The 15,742-nt window shown below is 40.8% G+C and overlaps 1 protein-coding gene across 8 annotated transcripts in view; it reads left to right on the top strand.

Annotated features, from left to right (window-relative positions):
* The window catches only part of LOC139756098 (nucleosome assembly protein 1-like 1), a 78,406-nt gene that overhangs the window by 55,168 nt on the left and 7,496 nt on the right, over window positions 1-15,742 (top strand). For 2 of the 8 annotated variants that reach the window (XM_071675164.1, XM_071675166.1), the window contains one exon: window positions 5,101-5,151. The exons of the other annotated variants lie outside the window; for them this stretch is intronic. In XM_071675164.1, the coding sequence (XP_071531265.1) occupies window positions 5,101-5,108 (8 nt within the window). In that variant the 3' untranslated portion in view covers window positions 5,109-5,151. The remainder of the gene's footprint in view (window positions 1-5,100; window positions 5,152-15,742) is intronic. 8 annotated transcript variants of the gene reach the window in all.

The following is a 15,742-nucleotide window of genomic DNA, read 5'->3' as shown; positions in this document are numbered from 1 at the left end:
AATACAAGTTTATACCTTTTCAGAAATTATGTATTGATGTAATATTAACGTTGTGGAGAGAGAGGCTGCATTGCATCCTTTTTATTTATTTGTATATATATATATATATATATATATATATATATATATAATTTTTTTTTTTTTTTTTTTTTTTTTTTATACTTTGTCGCTGTCTCCCGCGTTTGCGAGGTAGCGCAAGGAAACAGACGAAAGAAATGGCCCAACCCCCCCCCCATACACATGTACATACACACGTCCACACACGCAAATATACATACCTACACAGCTTTCCATGGTTTACCCCAGACGCTTCACATGCCTTGATTCACTCCACTGACAGCACGTCAACCCCTGTATACCACATCGCTCCAATTCACTCTATTCCTTGCCCTCCTTACACCCTCCTGCATGTTCAGGCCCCGATCACACAAAATCTTTTTCACTCCATCTTTCCACCTCCAATTTGGTCTCCCTCTTCTCCTCGTTCCCTCCACCTCCGACACATATATCCTCTTGGTCAATCTTTCCTCACTCATTCTCTCCATGTGCCCAAACCATTTCAAAACACCCTCTTCTGCTCTCTCAACCACGCTCTTTTTATTTCCACACATCTCTCTTACCCTTACGTTACTTACTCGATCAAACCACCTCACACCACACATTGTCCTCAAACATCTCATTTCCAGCACATCCATCCTCCTGCGCACAACTCTATCCATAGCCCACGCCTCGCAACCATACAACATTGTTGGAACCACTATTCCTTCAAACATACCCATTTTTTGCTTTCCGAGATAATGTTCTCGACTTCCACACATTTTTCAAGGCTCCCAAAATTTTCGCCCCCTCCCCCACCCTATGATCCACTTCCGCTTCCATGGTTCCATCCGCTGACAGATCCACTCCCAGATATCTAAAACACTTCACTTTCTCCTATATATATATATATATATATATATATATATCCCCCCCCTATCTCCCACGTTAGTGAGGTAGCGAAAGGAAACAGATGAAAGAATGGCCCAACCCACCCGCATACACATGTATATACATGAACGCACACACACACACACCCATACATTTCATCGTATACATAAATATACATACACACATATATACACATGTACATGTCCATATTTGCTGCCTTCATCCATTTCCGTTGCCACCCTGAAATGGCACCTTCCTCACCCCCGCTTGCGTGTGAGGTAGCGCTAGGAAAAGACAACAAAGGCCACATTCGTTCGCACTCAGCCTCTAGCTGTCATGTGTAATGCACCAAAACCACAGCCCCCTTTCCACATCCAGGCCCCACAATACTTTTCATGTTTTACCCCAGATGCTTCACGTGCCTTGGTTCAATCGATTGTCAGCACGTCGACCCCGGTATACCACATTGTTCCAGTTCACTCTATTCCTTGCACGCCTTTCACCCTCCTGTATGTTCAGGCCCTGATCGCTCAAAATCTTTTTCACTCCAGCCTTCCACCTCCAATTTGGTCTCCCATTTCTCCTCATTCCCTCCACCTGACACAAATATCCTCTTTGTCAATCTTTCCTCACTCATTCTCTCCATATGACCAAACCATTTTAGTACACCCTCTTCTGCTCTCTCAACCACACTCTTTTTTTTATTATCACACATATCTCTTACATTTCTTTCGTCTGTTTCCTTGTGCTACCTCGCAAACATGGGAAACAGCGACAAAGCAAAAAAAAAAAAAAAAAATCTCACTTTCATTATTTACTCGATCAAACCACCTCACACCACATTGTCCTCAAACATTTCATTTCCAACACATCCACCCTCCGCACAACCCTGTCTATAGCCCACACCTCGTAACCATATAACATTGTTGGAACCACTGTTCCCTCCAGCATACCCATTTTTGCTCTCCAGGGTAATGTTCTCGCCTTCCACACATCCTTCAACGCTCCCAGACCCTTCCCCCTCTCCACCTTGTGACTCGCTACTGCTTCCATGGTTCCATCTACTGCTAACTCCCCTCTCTAAAACACTTCACTTCCTCCAGTTTTTCTCCATTCAAACTCACCTCTCAATTAACTTGTCCCTCAACCCTACTGAACCTAATGACCTTGCTATTATTCACATTTACTCTAAACTGCCTTCTTTCACACACTTTACCAAACTGTCACTAACTTCTGCAGTTTCTCACCCAAATCAGCCACCAGTGCTGTATCGTCAGCAAACAACAACTGACTCACTTCTCAAGCCCTCTCATCCACAACAGACTGCATTCTTGCTCCTCCCTCCAAAACTCTTGCATTCACCTCCCTAACAACCCCATCCATGAACAAATTAAACAGCCATGGAGACGGCAATGAAGTATTGAGAATAATGGTGTAATGAAAGTAGGTATAAGCTAAGACAAGTGAAGAAAGCGAATATATGAATAGCTTATTGCAGAGCCTCCTGGAGTTGCCAGAGGGAAAGTATTCAGTTTATACTTTTTTTTCTGTGAAATTACTTATTCTATATAGTATAACAAGGACTTGCATAAGTAAACTAGATAAAAGGAAATGTGGTCTGAAATAATTTTCACAGAAAGAGCTCTACATTGTTCAAATATGTATCATCTGTGATGTGTATTCATGGAAAACATGTTCAGATTTATTTTTGCTAATGCAAACACTAAAAAAACAGAAATTAGTTTAATGAAAGTAAGAATAAAGGAGGAGGAAAGGGAAAAACTCAAAAGTACACTCATGCATGTGGCAAGGTTAAAGGGAGTATCCCTTCAAATACAAGCAGGGGAGCTATTGAATTATGTTATTTTTCCTACTCTGGGATAAGAACTCAACCAGTTTTCAGTCAAGATATGAAATGTATAGCCCTTTGATTTATTAAAATGCCGTGGCACAGGTATCTTTCATCAAGCCAAGAGCAGGTCACAATGATTGCGTTAACTTATTCCAACACTTCCAATTTTGTGTAGTGCCATCTCGTATTTCATATTTGCGATTACACCTACCATAGACTTAAGCCTCTCGAACTTCCCCCAAACACGTTCTCCCCCTTCAACTTAGTTTGACTTGGACAGAACATTCTGGATTTTGGGTCCTCACACCATACATAGCACCTGTCTTTCCCTCCATATCTTGATTACATGCAGACACCCTGGCCTGAACCTTTGAGGAGAGAGCCTTTCTTTGTTGTACAGATTCCATTTTTGAAAAGTAATAATTAAGGGAAAGTGTTTCCAGATGCCACCTGTTAATCACCTCGAGCGACATGCGGGAGGTACATGGGTAGTATTCTTACTCATCTGTCCCCATGGTTAAAGGGAGTTTATGATTTACATGCCATGGAAGATGGAGGAAAAGTTTGCATTTTTGGGTTGATTTCCAACAACCCACTTTTGTTTAAGATTGTAAAGAAAGAAAGAAAGCAACCTTGACCAAGCAGTAGAATGTGACAGCCACTCCAGTGCTGTGCTGGCTTGCTGCATAGATGTTGCTACTCCTCCCAGCACTTATTACTCATATATATATATATATATATATGTTTGGAGCTGATTGTGTTGGAAGTGATTTGCTCTAAGGAAAGGATGAGTGAAGAAAGACGACTACATCAGGATAAGTTTCAGAAATGGAGGGAGGAAGGGGATTAGTCTTACATACAAGTATATATGACAAGATTTTGTTAAGGTGCAGGGCTAACTTGTAGCACTTATCACGTCATGTTTGATGAATATAACCATTACCCTCCACCACTGCTCACATTCCGTAGTTCTCTGTCATTGGTTCATCTGGGACTGGACTTGCTCTTACATTGTTTTCTTTAGATATTTTTATTATTACATCCTTGTTTCTTGTCTTTTCGTGTTATATTTCCCCTTTTTAGGTTTTTGGACAGTTTTGTTTGATAACTCCAGGACATTCATAGGTATTATCACACACTTAACAGTTTTGTATATTCCATGTTGAGATGCTGTCACATCCAGTACAGTATTGGTGATGCCATAATATGCTGTGATGCATAGATTATCATGTACAGTATATCTCCTTTCTTCCTTGGCTGTAAGGTTTGCTATTTGGTCTTACAGCCCCACCTGATAATTCATTATGCTCTGGTCCCCCAGTCTTGCTATTGAAGTGTTTCTCATTTCTCGTAATTTAGTTCCATTCGTTTGACTAGGGACCATATGACAGCAGTATTCAGTTTTGCTTCCTATGTACATTGTAAACACTTAATTAAGTTTCTGTGTCTTGTAGGTTTTTTGTTTTGTTTTATTTTTTTGTAAGTAGTTGCCACTGTATTGTTAACCATGCCATGACTTACATGCTCAGTTTCATTGGATTCTCTTTTGCCCAAATACACATTTGGTATTAGTCTCTCTCTCTCTCTCTCTCTATCTCTATCTCTATCGCTCTCTCTCTCTCTCTCTCTCTCTCTCTCTCTCTCTCTCTCTCTCTCTCTCTCTCTCTCTCTCTCTCTCTCTCTCTCTCTCTCTCTCAAGAACCTCTAACTGGACTTTTACCTGTTTTTCAGTGATATCATTAGGTTTTGCCATGTGCACCTTCTTAACATCTTTCTATACCTACTTTCACTCCTGTCAGCCTGAAGTCACTTAAAAACAGATTTGAAGCTAATAATGCTTCTTTTGGTGCACTCCTTAGAATGACCCCTTCTCCAGGCATGATTTGATTTGCCACTCTTTGAACTTTGTCTTAGTTAAGATTGACTGGTTTTCCAGGTTTAGTTTGCTACTTTGTCTATTATCACCATGGTTTACTTTTACAAATACGTTTGCAAAGTCCTGAAAGTGTCCTTTTCTTTCCTTGCTATAGTTTTTATAGTGAGCTGAACTGAATTCATATACTCTACTGGTACAGATCCATGATGGCCTTCGTTTATGTAATTGTTCTTAATCATGTATTCCAGTATGTATTTATCATATTCGTAAACTTGTTACATATGTTAGGGTAACCGATCTAAACTATAGTGGCATTGATTTAAATCCTCCTTTGTATATTGGTGTTATATATGCCATTTTATGTATATCTGCTATATGAGATTGATCAATGCTTTGATTCATTAACAACAAAGGTTTTGCTATTGTCATCTTTGTCTTTTTTAAGGGAAATAGCTGGGATTCCATCCGGTCCTGGTGCCGAGTTCTCTTTAAGTTGGTCAGTTGCCTCAGTTACGTCATTTTCTGTTATTTCAATATCTGTATTGGCATGCTCATCATACTGATTAAGTAATTTGTCAGTATATCATTTCATTTATGTGCTGAACACCATCTTATAGCTGTTGATTAGCATTTGGCATATTTTCATAGGGGTCTCATGATTTTTACCTACTCCAGAAGGCCCAGTGTCCAGTTTTTTGTTCATTGCTTTATTTGTGTATAAGAATAAACTTTTGGATTCTATTTCATGGTTTGTATATTTTCTCTTCAGTTAGTATTCTTTGCTATTTATTTTCTGTTCTTTTGTGAAACTAGTATTCATTTCTTTTTTATTTTTCTTCACCTTCACCCTTTCTTGGTTAATTGCGAACTTCATTTTTCTTCACGTCTCTTATGCTCATTCATTTTTTCTGTTGATTAATTTTGCCTTACATTATTTTTATTTTTAAATAAATTGTTTTCCTTGTAAAACTGTTAGTTTTTGCACTGTTGCTGTTGAAGACATCATACCAGCCAGTATGTATGTACTACTAGAAAATTAAATTTACCTCTTTTTGTTTTTGTCAAATTAGAAATCTCTTGCTCAGTTTGCTTGTTTCCTCCACTGGTGCATTCAGTTTGCCCTCATCCATCTCCTCTGTAGTTTGTAGATACTTCTTTGATATATGAAATGCTTGTTAAATCAAGATCAGTGTCTGTGATGAATGTGACATTTATGAAAAGGTTAGTCATGTTAATGTTTCTTGTTGGTTTCTGGATGGCTTGGATCGGGTTGAATGCCCCACACATATTTGTAGTTTTTTAATAGTTCCCTTTCATTTTTTGATGCATTGTTTGTGTTAGACATACCTGCATCCACATTCTTCCCCCCTCCCCCCCAACAAATAAGAAAATTAAATTCACCTGGCCATATTATGGTTTGGGGTTGTCCATACTTAATGATTTTTACCATTGTTAGCATCTTATTCAGCTCTGACATTTTAGATTTTGTGGTATGTTTATGTTCATATTTATGGCTGTAATGCTTACTGCTAATTATTTATTTTATATGTGTATGTGTATTGAATACGACCATATTTACAGTTATTAATTTTCTTTTTTATGTTCTCTAATTTTCTCAGTACTATTCTACCATTAGGTGGGTGTTCAGACACCAGTAGTACATAATTATTTATTTGAAGCAAGCTTTTGCCTTCACAGAGGCATCAGCAAAAATAATAGTAGAAAAAAATTACAAAATTTGCATATGAAATTTGAAATGCATACATGTATATTAAAAACAAACCACATTACATAGAATGTAAAAAGTGAGGTAAAACACTATAAGTGATACAATTTAACAGTATCATGACAGGTGGTATGAGCTACAACCTAAATACAAAATATGGATACAGAAATATAGATAACTCAGATAAGGAAACAGAACCTAACAAGAAGGAATATAGATAGTCCATCACTAAAATGCAGTTGTCTGTGTGTGGTGTTGAGCTCAGGTCAGTCTCATCTGATTCTCTCTGACATTTGTAACCCAGGACAGTGACTCAATCCACTTGTCCTGAGATGGCAGACTAGGTAGATTGTGGCTGTTAAGTTCCCCATTCTAAAATCGTGTTAGGTGTATGCCCTACTGGCAGGTCATCAAAGAGCTGTATGGTAGTGGTCATGTTTGTCTGGATGTAGATGACAGGTGTTTCCTCTATAATGTGAATGGCTTCTCATATCTGTAGTCTCCTCTGATCACTGCAGCTAGTGTTATTGGTGCTATGTACTGTGGTCTCACTTGTTAGTCTCATACCATGCTTTTGTTCATGATATTTTATTTCACTTTCTTGTAAGTGGAGCATGAGGCAGCACCTCAGGGTGCAGGTCGTGTCCAATGTAGTATATGTGGTGAGGCTGACAGTCACTAATATTGCATAAGTACTCAGTGACCACATTGGTATGATTCAAACTTCTAGAGTGACCTACCATATTTTTGTTCATTATGAGCGAATATGTCCTCAGATTATTGTAGTATATTATCAGACTGATATCTTGTCTTCAGTCACCTTGCAGTTTCTGGCCTCAATATCTCGCATAACCTTCTCATCCTTTCAATATATTGGGTGACAAAAGGTCAGAGAATCAGACGAGCTGCCCCTGACTTCAATGCTACACCCAGACAGTAGAGGTCTTGCTTGTCCTAACTTAGTGTATTTAGTAATGGACTGTCCTTATTCCTACTTTGTATCCTTGTTTTGTATTTAGGTTGTAGCTCATACTACCTCACATGATATTGTTAATTATCGCTTGTTGTGTTTTCCCTTAATTTTTATGTAATACATACTGTGGTTTGTTTCTTGTTTACATGTTGGTTGCATATTAGATTATATATACAAATTTTGATGCAGTTTTTCCCATTTTGTAGATTCTTGATGCCTCTGAAGGCAAAAGCTTGATTGAAATAAAAGGCATAATTCTGGATAAATGGTGTTTGAGCACCCACTTGATTATAGAATTAGAAAATTATAGTGTAAAAAATATTAATAACTAAGTATGATGTCATATTCAACTTTGTGTGTTTTTGAGAAAACCTGCTCCAGCTTATGCTGTTTCCTGTGGGGTGGGGTAGTGCCAGAATTAGATGAAGGCAAGCAAGTATGTGTATATGTGTTATGTATGGGTGTTTATGCATATGTGTTATGTGAGTGGATGGGCCATTCTTTGTTTCCTGGTTCTACCTCGCTTATGTGGGTAACAACAATTAAGTATAGTAATAAAAAATCTATATTGTACTAGATCGCAGTTTCTTGCATTAGCGAGATAGCGCCAGGAAACAAAGAAAGACCCATCCACTCATACACACATATATATACATACACACATAAGCACATACATACCAATGTAAATATACTTGATTGCCATTTCCTGTGTTAGCAAGGTAGCCCCAGAAACAGGCAAAGAAAGGCTTCATCAGCTCGCATCCATTTTCTCCTCATGTGTAATGCATTGAAGCTACAGCTCCTCAACAACAACCAGACTCCACAGACCTTTCCATGGTTTACCCCAGATGCTTTGCAAGCCCTGGTTCAGTCCATTAGTAGCATGTCAGTGGACTGAACCAGGACATGTGAAACATTGGGGGTAAACCATGGAAAGGTCCATGGGGCCTAGATGTGGGAAGGGAGCTGTGGTTTCGATACATTACACATGACAGCAAGAGACTGAGTGTGAATGAATGTGGCCTCTTTTTTTTTTCTGTTTTCCTGGCGCCACCTCGCTGAAGCAGGGGGTAGCAATATTGTTTCCTGTGGGGTGGGGAAGCACCAGAAGTGGATGAAGGCAAGCAAGTATGAATATGTATATGTCTGTGTATGTGTGCATGTATGGGCATTGATGTGTATGTGAGTGGCTAGGCCATTCTTCGTCTCTTTCCTGGCGCTACCTGGCTGATGCAGGAAACGGCTATCAATTATGATAAATGTAATAGAATTGGGCAGAAAGAATACTTTCCACATATTCCCTGTGTGTTGTAGAAGGCAACTAAAAGGGGGAGAGCAGGGGCTGGAAATCCTCCCCTCCCGTTTTTTACTTTAACAAAAAAATGAACAGAGAAGGGGGGCAAAGTGAGGATATTACCTCTAAGGCTGTCGTCTGTCCTTAACACTGCCTTGCAAATGTGGGTAGTGGTGAATAGGTATGGGGAAAAAATAAGTAATGATGATAAATATTTTTATTATACTTTGTCACTGTCTCCTGCGTTAGTGAGGTAGCGCAAGGAAACATGAAAGAATGGGCCAACCCACCCACATACACATGTATATACCAAAATTCATGTATACATACCTTTACATTTCAACGTATATATACACGTGTATATTCATGCATGCTGCCTTCATCCATTCCTGCCGCCACACATGAAATGGAACCCCTCTCCCCCTGCGTGCAGCGAGGTAGTACTAGGAAAAGACAACTGAGGTGTTCACACAATGTCTTGTGTAATGCACCGAAACCACAGCTCCCTTTCCACATCCAGGCCCCACAAAAATTTCCATGGTTTACCCCAGACGCTTCACATGCCCTGGTTTAATCCATTGACAGCACGTCGACCCTGGTATACCACATCGTTCCAATTCACTCACTTCCTTGCGAGCCTTTCACCCTTCTGTATGCTCAGGCCCCAATCACTCAAAATCTTTTTCACTCCATCCTTCCACCTCCAATTTGGTCTCCCACTTCTTGTTCCCTCCACCTCTGACACGTATATCCTCTTTGTCAATCTTTCCCCACTCTTTCTCTCCATGTGACCAAACCATTTCAATACACCCTCCACTACTCTCTCGACCACAGTCTTTATTACCACACACCTCTCTTACCCTTTCATTACTTACTCGTTCAAACAACCTCACACCACATATTGTCCTCAAACATCTCATTTCCAACACATCCACCCTCCTCCACACAACCCTATCTATAGCCCATGCCTCAAAACCATATAACATTGTTGGAACCACTATTCCCTCATACATACCCATTTTTGCTTTCCGAGATAATGTTCTCGCCTTCCACACATTCTTCCATGCTCTCAGAACCTTCGCCCCCTCTCCCACCCTGTGACTCACTTCCGCTTCCATGGTTCCATCCGCTGCCAAATCCACTCCCAGATATCTGAAACACATCTCTTCCTCCAGTTTTTCTCCATTCAAACTCACCTCCTAATTTACTTGTCCCTCAACCCTACTGAATCGAATTACCTTGCTCTTATTCACATTTATTCTCAACTTTCTTCTTTCACATACTTTACCAAAGTGTCACCAACTTATGCAGTTTCACACCCGAATCAGGCACCAGCATTGTATCATCAGTGAACAACAACTGATTCACTTCCCAAGCTCTCTCATCCACAACAGACAGCATACTTGCCTCTCTCTCTCTCCAAAACTCTTGCTTTCACCTTAAAAAACCCCATCCATACACAAATTAAACAACCATGGAGACGTCATGCACCCCAGCCGCAAACCAACATTCACTAGGAACCAATCACTTTCCTCTCTTCCTACTCGTATACATGCCTTACATCCCTAATAAAAACTTTTCACTGCTTCTAGCAACTTCCCTTCCATACCATATACTCTTGATACCTTCCACAGAGCATCTCTATCAACTCTATCATATGCCCTCTCCAGATCCATAAATGCTACACACAAATCCCTCTGTTTTTCTAAGTATTTCACATATATTCTTCAGGTTGGCATTATTACATGACATCTAGAGACTGAGTGTGAACGAATGTGGCCTTTGTTCTCTTTTCCTTGCGCAACCTCGCACACATGAGGGGGAAGGGGGCTGTTATTTCATGTGTGGTGATGGGAATGAATAAAGGCAGACTATGAATTATGTATATATGTCTGTGTGTGTACATATATGTATACATTGAGATGTATAGGTATGTATATTTGCGTGTGTGGACGTGTATGTATATACATGTGTATGTGGTTGGGTTGGGCCATTCTTTCATCTGTTTCCTTGCACTACCTCGCTAACGCGGGAGACGGCGACAGAAAAAAAAAATCTTCATAGCAAACACCTGATCCACACATCCTCTACCACTTCTGAAACCAAACTGCTCTTCCGCAATCTGATGCTCTGTACATGCCTTCACCCTCTCAGTCAATACCCTCCCATATAACTTCCCAGGAATACTGAACAGACTTATGCCTCTGTAATTTGAACACTCAACTTTATCCCCTTTGCCTTTGTACAATGGCACTATGCATGCATTCCACCAATCCTCAGGCACTTCCCCATGAACCATACACGCATTGAATATCCTCACCAACCAGTCAACAACACAGTCACCCCCTTTTTTTAATAGATATACATCCTCCTCGAAGGCTCAGAGTGGGGTGCCTAAATGTGTGTGGATGTAACCAAGATGTGAAAAAAGGAGAGATAGGTAGTATGTTTGAGGAAAGGAACCTGGATGTTTTGGCTCTGAGTGAAACGAAGCTCAAGGGTAAAGGGGAAGAGTGGTTTGGAAATGTCTGGGGAGTGAAGTCAGGGGTTAGTGAGAGGACAAGAGCAAGGGAAGGAGTAGCAATACTCCTGAAACAGGAGTTGTGGGAGTATGTGCTAGAATGTAAGAAAGTAAATTCTCGATTAATATGGGTAAAATTGAAAGTTGATGGAGAGAGGTGGGTGATTATTGGTGCATATGCACCTGGGCATGAGAAGAAAGATCATGAGAGGCAAGTGTTTTGGGAGCAGCTAAATGAGTGTGTTAGCGGTTTTGATGCACGAGACCGGGTTATAGTTATGGGTGATTTGAATGCAAAGGTGAGTAATGTGGCAGTTGAGGGAATAATTGGTATGCATGGGGTGTTCAGTGTTGTAAATGGAAATGGTGAAGAGCTTGTAGATTTATGTGCTGAAAAAGGACTGATGATTGGGAATACCTGGTTTAAAAAGCGAGATATACATAAGTATACTTATGTAAGTAGGAGAGATGGCCAGAGAGCGTTATTGGATTACGTGTTAATTGACAGGCGTGCGAAAGAGAGACTTTTGGATGTTAATGTGCTGAGAGGTGCAACTGGAGGGATGTCTGATCATTATCTTGTGGAGGCTAAGGTGAAGATTAGTATGGGTTTTCAGAAAAGAGGAGTGAATGTTGGGGTGAAGAAGGTGGTGAGAGTAAGTGAGCTTGGGAAGGAGACCTGTGTGGGGAAGTACCAGGAGAGACTGTGTACAGAATGGAAAAAGGTGAGAACAATGGAAGTAAGGGGAGTGGGGGAGGAATGGGATGTATTTAGGGAATCAGTGATGGATTGCGCAAAAGATGCTTGTGGCATGAGAAGAGTGGGAGGTGGGCTGTTTAGAAAGGGTAGTGAGTGGTGGGATGAAGAAGTAAGAGTATTAGTGAAAGAGAAGAGAGAGGCATTTGGACGATTTTTGCAGGGAAAAAATGCAATTGAATGGGAGAAGTATAAAAGAAAGAGACAGGAGGTCAAGAGAAAGGTGCAAGAGGTGAAAAAAAGGGCAAATGAGAGTTGGGGTGAGAGACTATCAGTAAATTTTAGGGAGAATAAAAAGATGTTCTGGAAGGAGGTAAATAGGGTGCGTAAGACAAGGGAGCAAATGGGAACTTCAGTGAAGGGCGTAAATGGGGAGGTGATAACAAGTAGCGGTGATGTGAGAAGGAGATGGAATGAGTATTTTGAAGGTTTGTTGAATGTGTCTGATGACAGAGTGGCAGATATAGGGTGTTTTGGTCGAGGTGGTGTGCAAAGTGAGAGGGTTAGGGAAAATGATTTGGTAAACAGAGAAGAGGTAGTAAAAGCTTTGCGGAAGATGAAAGCCGGCAAGGCAGCAGGTTTGGATGGTATTGCAGTGGAATTTATTAAGAAAGGGGGTGACTGTATTGTTGACTGGTTGGTAAGGTTATTTAATGTATGTATGACTCATGGTGAGGTGCCTGAGGATTGGCGGAATGCATGCATAGTGCCATTGTACAAAGGCAAAGGGGATAAGAGTGAGTGCTCAAATTACAGAGGTATAAGTTTGTTGAGTATTCCTGGTAAATTATATGGGAGGGTATTGATTGAGAGGGTGAAGGCATGTACAGAGCATCAGATTGGGGAAGAGCAGTGCGGTTTCAGAAGTGGTAGAGGATGTGTGGATCAGGTGTTTGCTTTGAAGAATGTATGTGAGAAATACTTAGAAAAGCAAATGGATTTGTATGTAGCATTTATGGATCTGGAGAAGGCATATGATAGAGTTGATAGAGATGCTCTGTGGAAGGTATTAAGAATATATGGTGTGGGAGGCAAGTTGTTAGAAGCAGTGAAAAGTTTTTATCGAGGATGTAAGGCATGTGTACGTGTAGGAAGAGAGGAAAGTGATTGGTTCTCAGTGAATGTAGGTTTGCGGCAGGGGTGTGTGATGTCTCCATGGTTGTTTAATTTGTTTATGGATGGGGTTGTAAGGGAGGTAAATGCAAGAGTCCTGGAAAGAGGGGCAAGTATGAAGTCTGTTGGGGATGAGAGAGCTTGGGAAGTGAGTCAGTTGTTGTTCGCTGATGATACAGCGCTGGTGGCTGATTCATGTGAGAAACTGCAGAAGCTGGTGACTGAGTTTGGTAAAGTGTGTGGAAGAAGAAAGTTGAGAGTAAATGTGAATAAGAGCAAGGTTATTAGGTACAGTAGGGGTGAGGGTCAAGTCAATTGGGAGGTGAGTTTGAATGGAGAAAAACTGGAGGAAGTGAAGTGTTTTAGATATCTGGGAGTGGATCTGGCAGCGGATGGAACCATGGAAGCGGAAGTGGATCATAGGGTGGGGGAGGGGGCGAAAATTTTGGGAGCCTTGAAAAATGTGTGGAAGTCGAGAACATTATCTCGGAAAGCAAAAATGGGTATGTTTGAAGGAATAGTGGTTCCAACAATGTTGTATGGTTGCGAGGCGTGGGCTATGGATAGAGATGTGCGCAGGAGGATGGATGTGCTGGAAATGAGATGTTTGAGGACAATGTGTGGTGTGAGGTGGTTTGATCGAGTAAGTAACGTAAGGGTAAGAGAGATGTGTGGAAATAAAAAGAGCGTGGTTGAGAGAGCAGAAGAGGGTGTTTTGAAATGGTTTGGGCACATGGAGAGAATGAGTGAGGAGAGATTGACCAAGAGGATATATGTGTCGGAGGTGGAGGGAACGAGGAGAAGAGGGAGACCAAATTGGAGGTGGAAAGATGGAGTGAAAAAGATTTTGTGTGATCGGGGCCTGAACATGCAGGAGGGTGAAAGGAGGGCAAGAAATAGAGTGAATTGGAGTCATGTGGTATACAGGGGTTGACGTGCTGTCAGTGGATTGAAGCAAGGCATGTGAAGCGTCTGGGGTAAACCATGGAAAGCTGTGTAGGTATGTATATTTGCGTGTGTGGACGTGTGTATGTACATGTGTATGGGGGGGGGGGTTGGGCCATTTCTTTCGTCTGTTTCCTTGCGCTACCTCGCAAACGCGGGAGACAGCGACAAAGTATATAAAAAAAAAAAAAAAAAAAAAAAAAAAAAAAAAAAAAAAAAAAAACATTGAAAAATATCAAAATTGAGTGCCTTGCCTGGTAAATTCTCTCTTATCCATGGGGAAATGAAACAAAGTTTTTATCAAGGTGTAGGAAGAGATGAATGGTTCCAAAGTGAAGTTTGGTCTGTGGTAGGGGTGTATGATGTCATCAAGCTTAATCTGTTTATAAATGGGATAACATGAGACATTGACTTTAAATAAAGTTGTGGAGAGGAGGGTGGATGTTAGAAATGAAATGTTTGACAATGTTATGTGGTATAAGGTAGTTTGATCGATTAAGAAATGAAAGGGTAAGAGACGTGAAAATTGAGAGAACTGAAGAGGGTGTGCTGAAATGGTTTGGACATGTCGGGAGAATGAATGAAGAAAGTTTGACGGGATAAATGTGTCAGAAGCGGGGGCTTGAAGCGCTGTCAGTGAACTGAACCAGGGCATGTGAAGTGTTTGGGATAAACAATGGGAAGGTGTGTGGGGCCTGGTTGTGGATACTAACCTGTGGTTTTCATGCATTACACTTGAGAGCTAGAGTGATGATGCGAGTATATGCAGCCTTTCTGTTTATTCTTGGCTCTACCTAGCTAATGCAGGAAACAGTAGTCAAGTAGTCAAGTAGTCAAACAAATGTATAAATATATTGAGTGATCAGGGCCTGAGCATGCAGGAGGGTGAAAGGTTTGCACAAGATGGTGATGTGAATCAGAATTATGTGGTATACAGAGGTTAACATGCTGGCAGCAGTTGAAACTGGTCGTGTGAAGTGGCCAGGAAAAGCCATAGGAAGGTCTTTAGGGCATGGTTGTGAATGGTGGTCTGTAGTTTCAGTGCATTGCACATGGGAGCTAGAGAAATGATGTGAGTCGGTTTGGCCCTTCTTCATCTATTTCTGGTGTTGACTCACGTGGGACACTGCAATCAGATGAGAGGCATGCAAGGTATAGAGTAAATTGGAACAATGTGGTATACCAAGGTTGCAATCAGATGAGAGGCATGCAAGGTATAGAGTAAATTGGAACAATGTGGTATACCAGGGTCGACATGTGTGAGTGGATGGGCCTTTCTTCATCTGTTTCTTGACACTGATGCAGGAAACAGCTATCAAGTATAACAACAGTAACACGAATATGTATATGAAGGCAAGCAAGTATGAATGTTTGTTTATATGTACATGTATGTATATGTGTGTGTTTATATGCAGATGGGCCTCTCTCTCTGATTCCTGGCACTACCTCACTGGTGCGGGAAATGGCAGTCAAGTATAATAGAAAAAATACTAAATGATGTGTTTGTTGATCACACTTGTCCATAATGATAGTTATGAAGGTGAAATTGCAATTCAGTAGGAGTTCAAATAACTTTATTTTACATGTAATTTTTCTACACATGCATCACTGCATGTTTCACAGACAATCGGCCTCATCAGGTGCAAACAGTTGATAGTGTTTTTAATCCCAACCCCACCACAAAAATTCCATCTGTGCCATTCTCAACTACACAATGGCTTGATCATTAAAGGGAAAGTGGGGAGGTGCCCTGTGGTT

Source organism: Panulirus ornatus, chromosome 20 (assembly GCF_036320965.1).
Source record: "Panulirus ornatus isolate Po-2019 chromosome 20, ASM3632096v1, whole genome shotgun sequence".
NCBI classification, from domain to species: Eukaryota; Metazoa; Arthropoda; class Malacostraca; order Decapoda; family Palinuridae; genus Panulirus; species Panulirus ornatus.
This window is presented reverse-complemented; position numbering and strand designations above follow the sequence as displayed.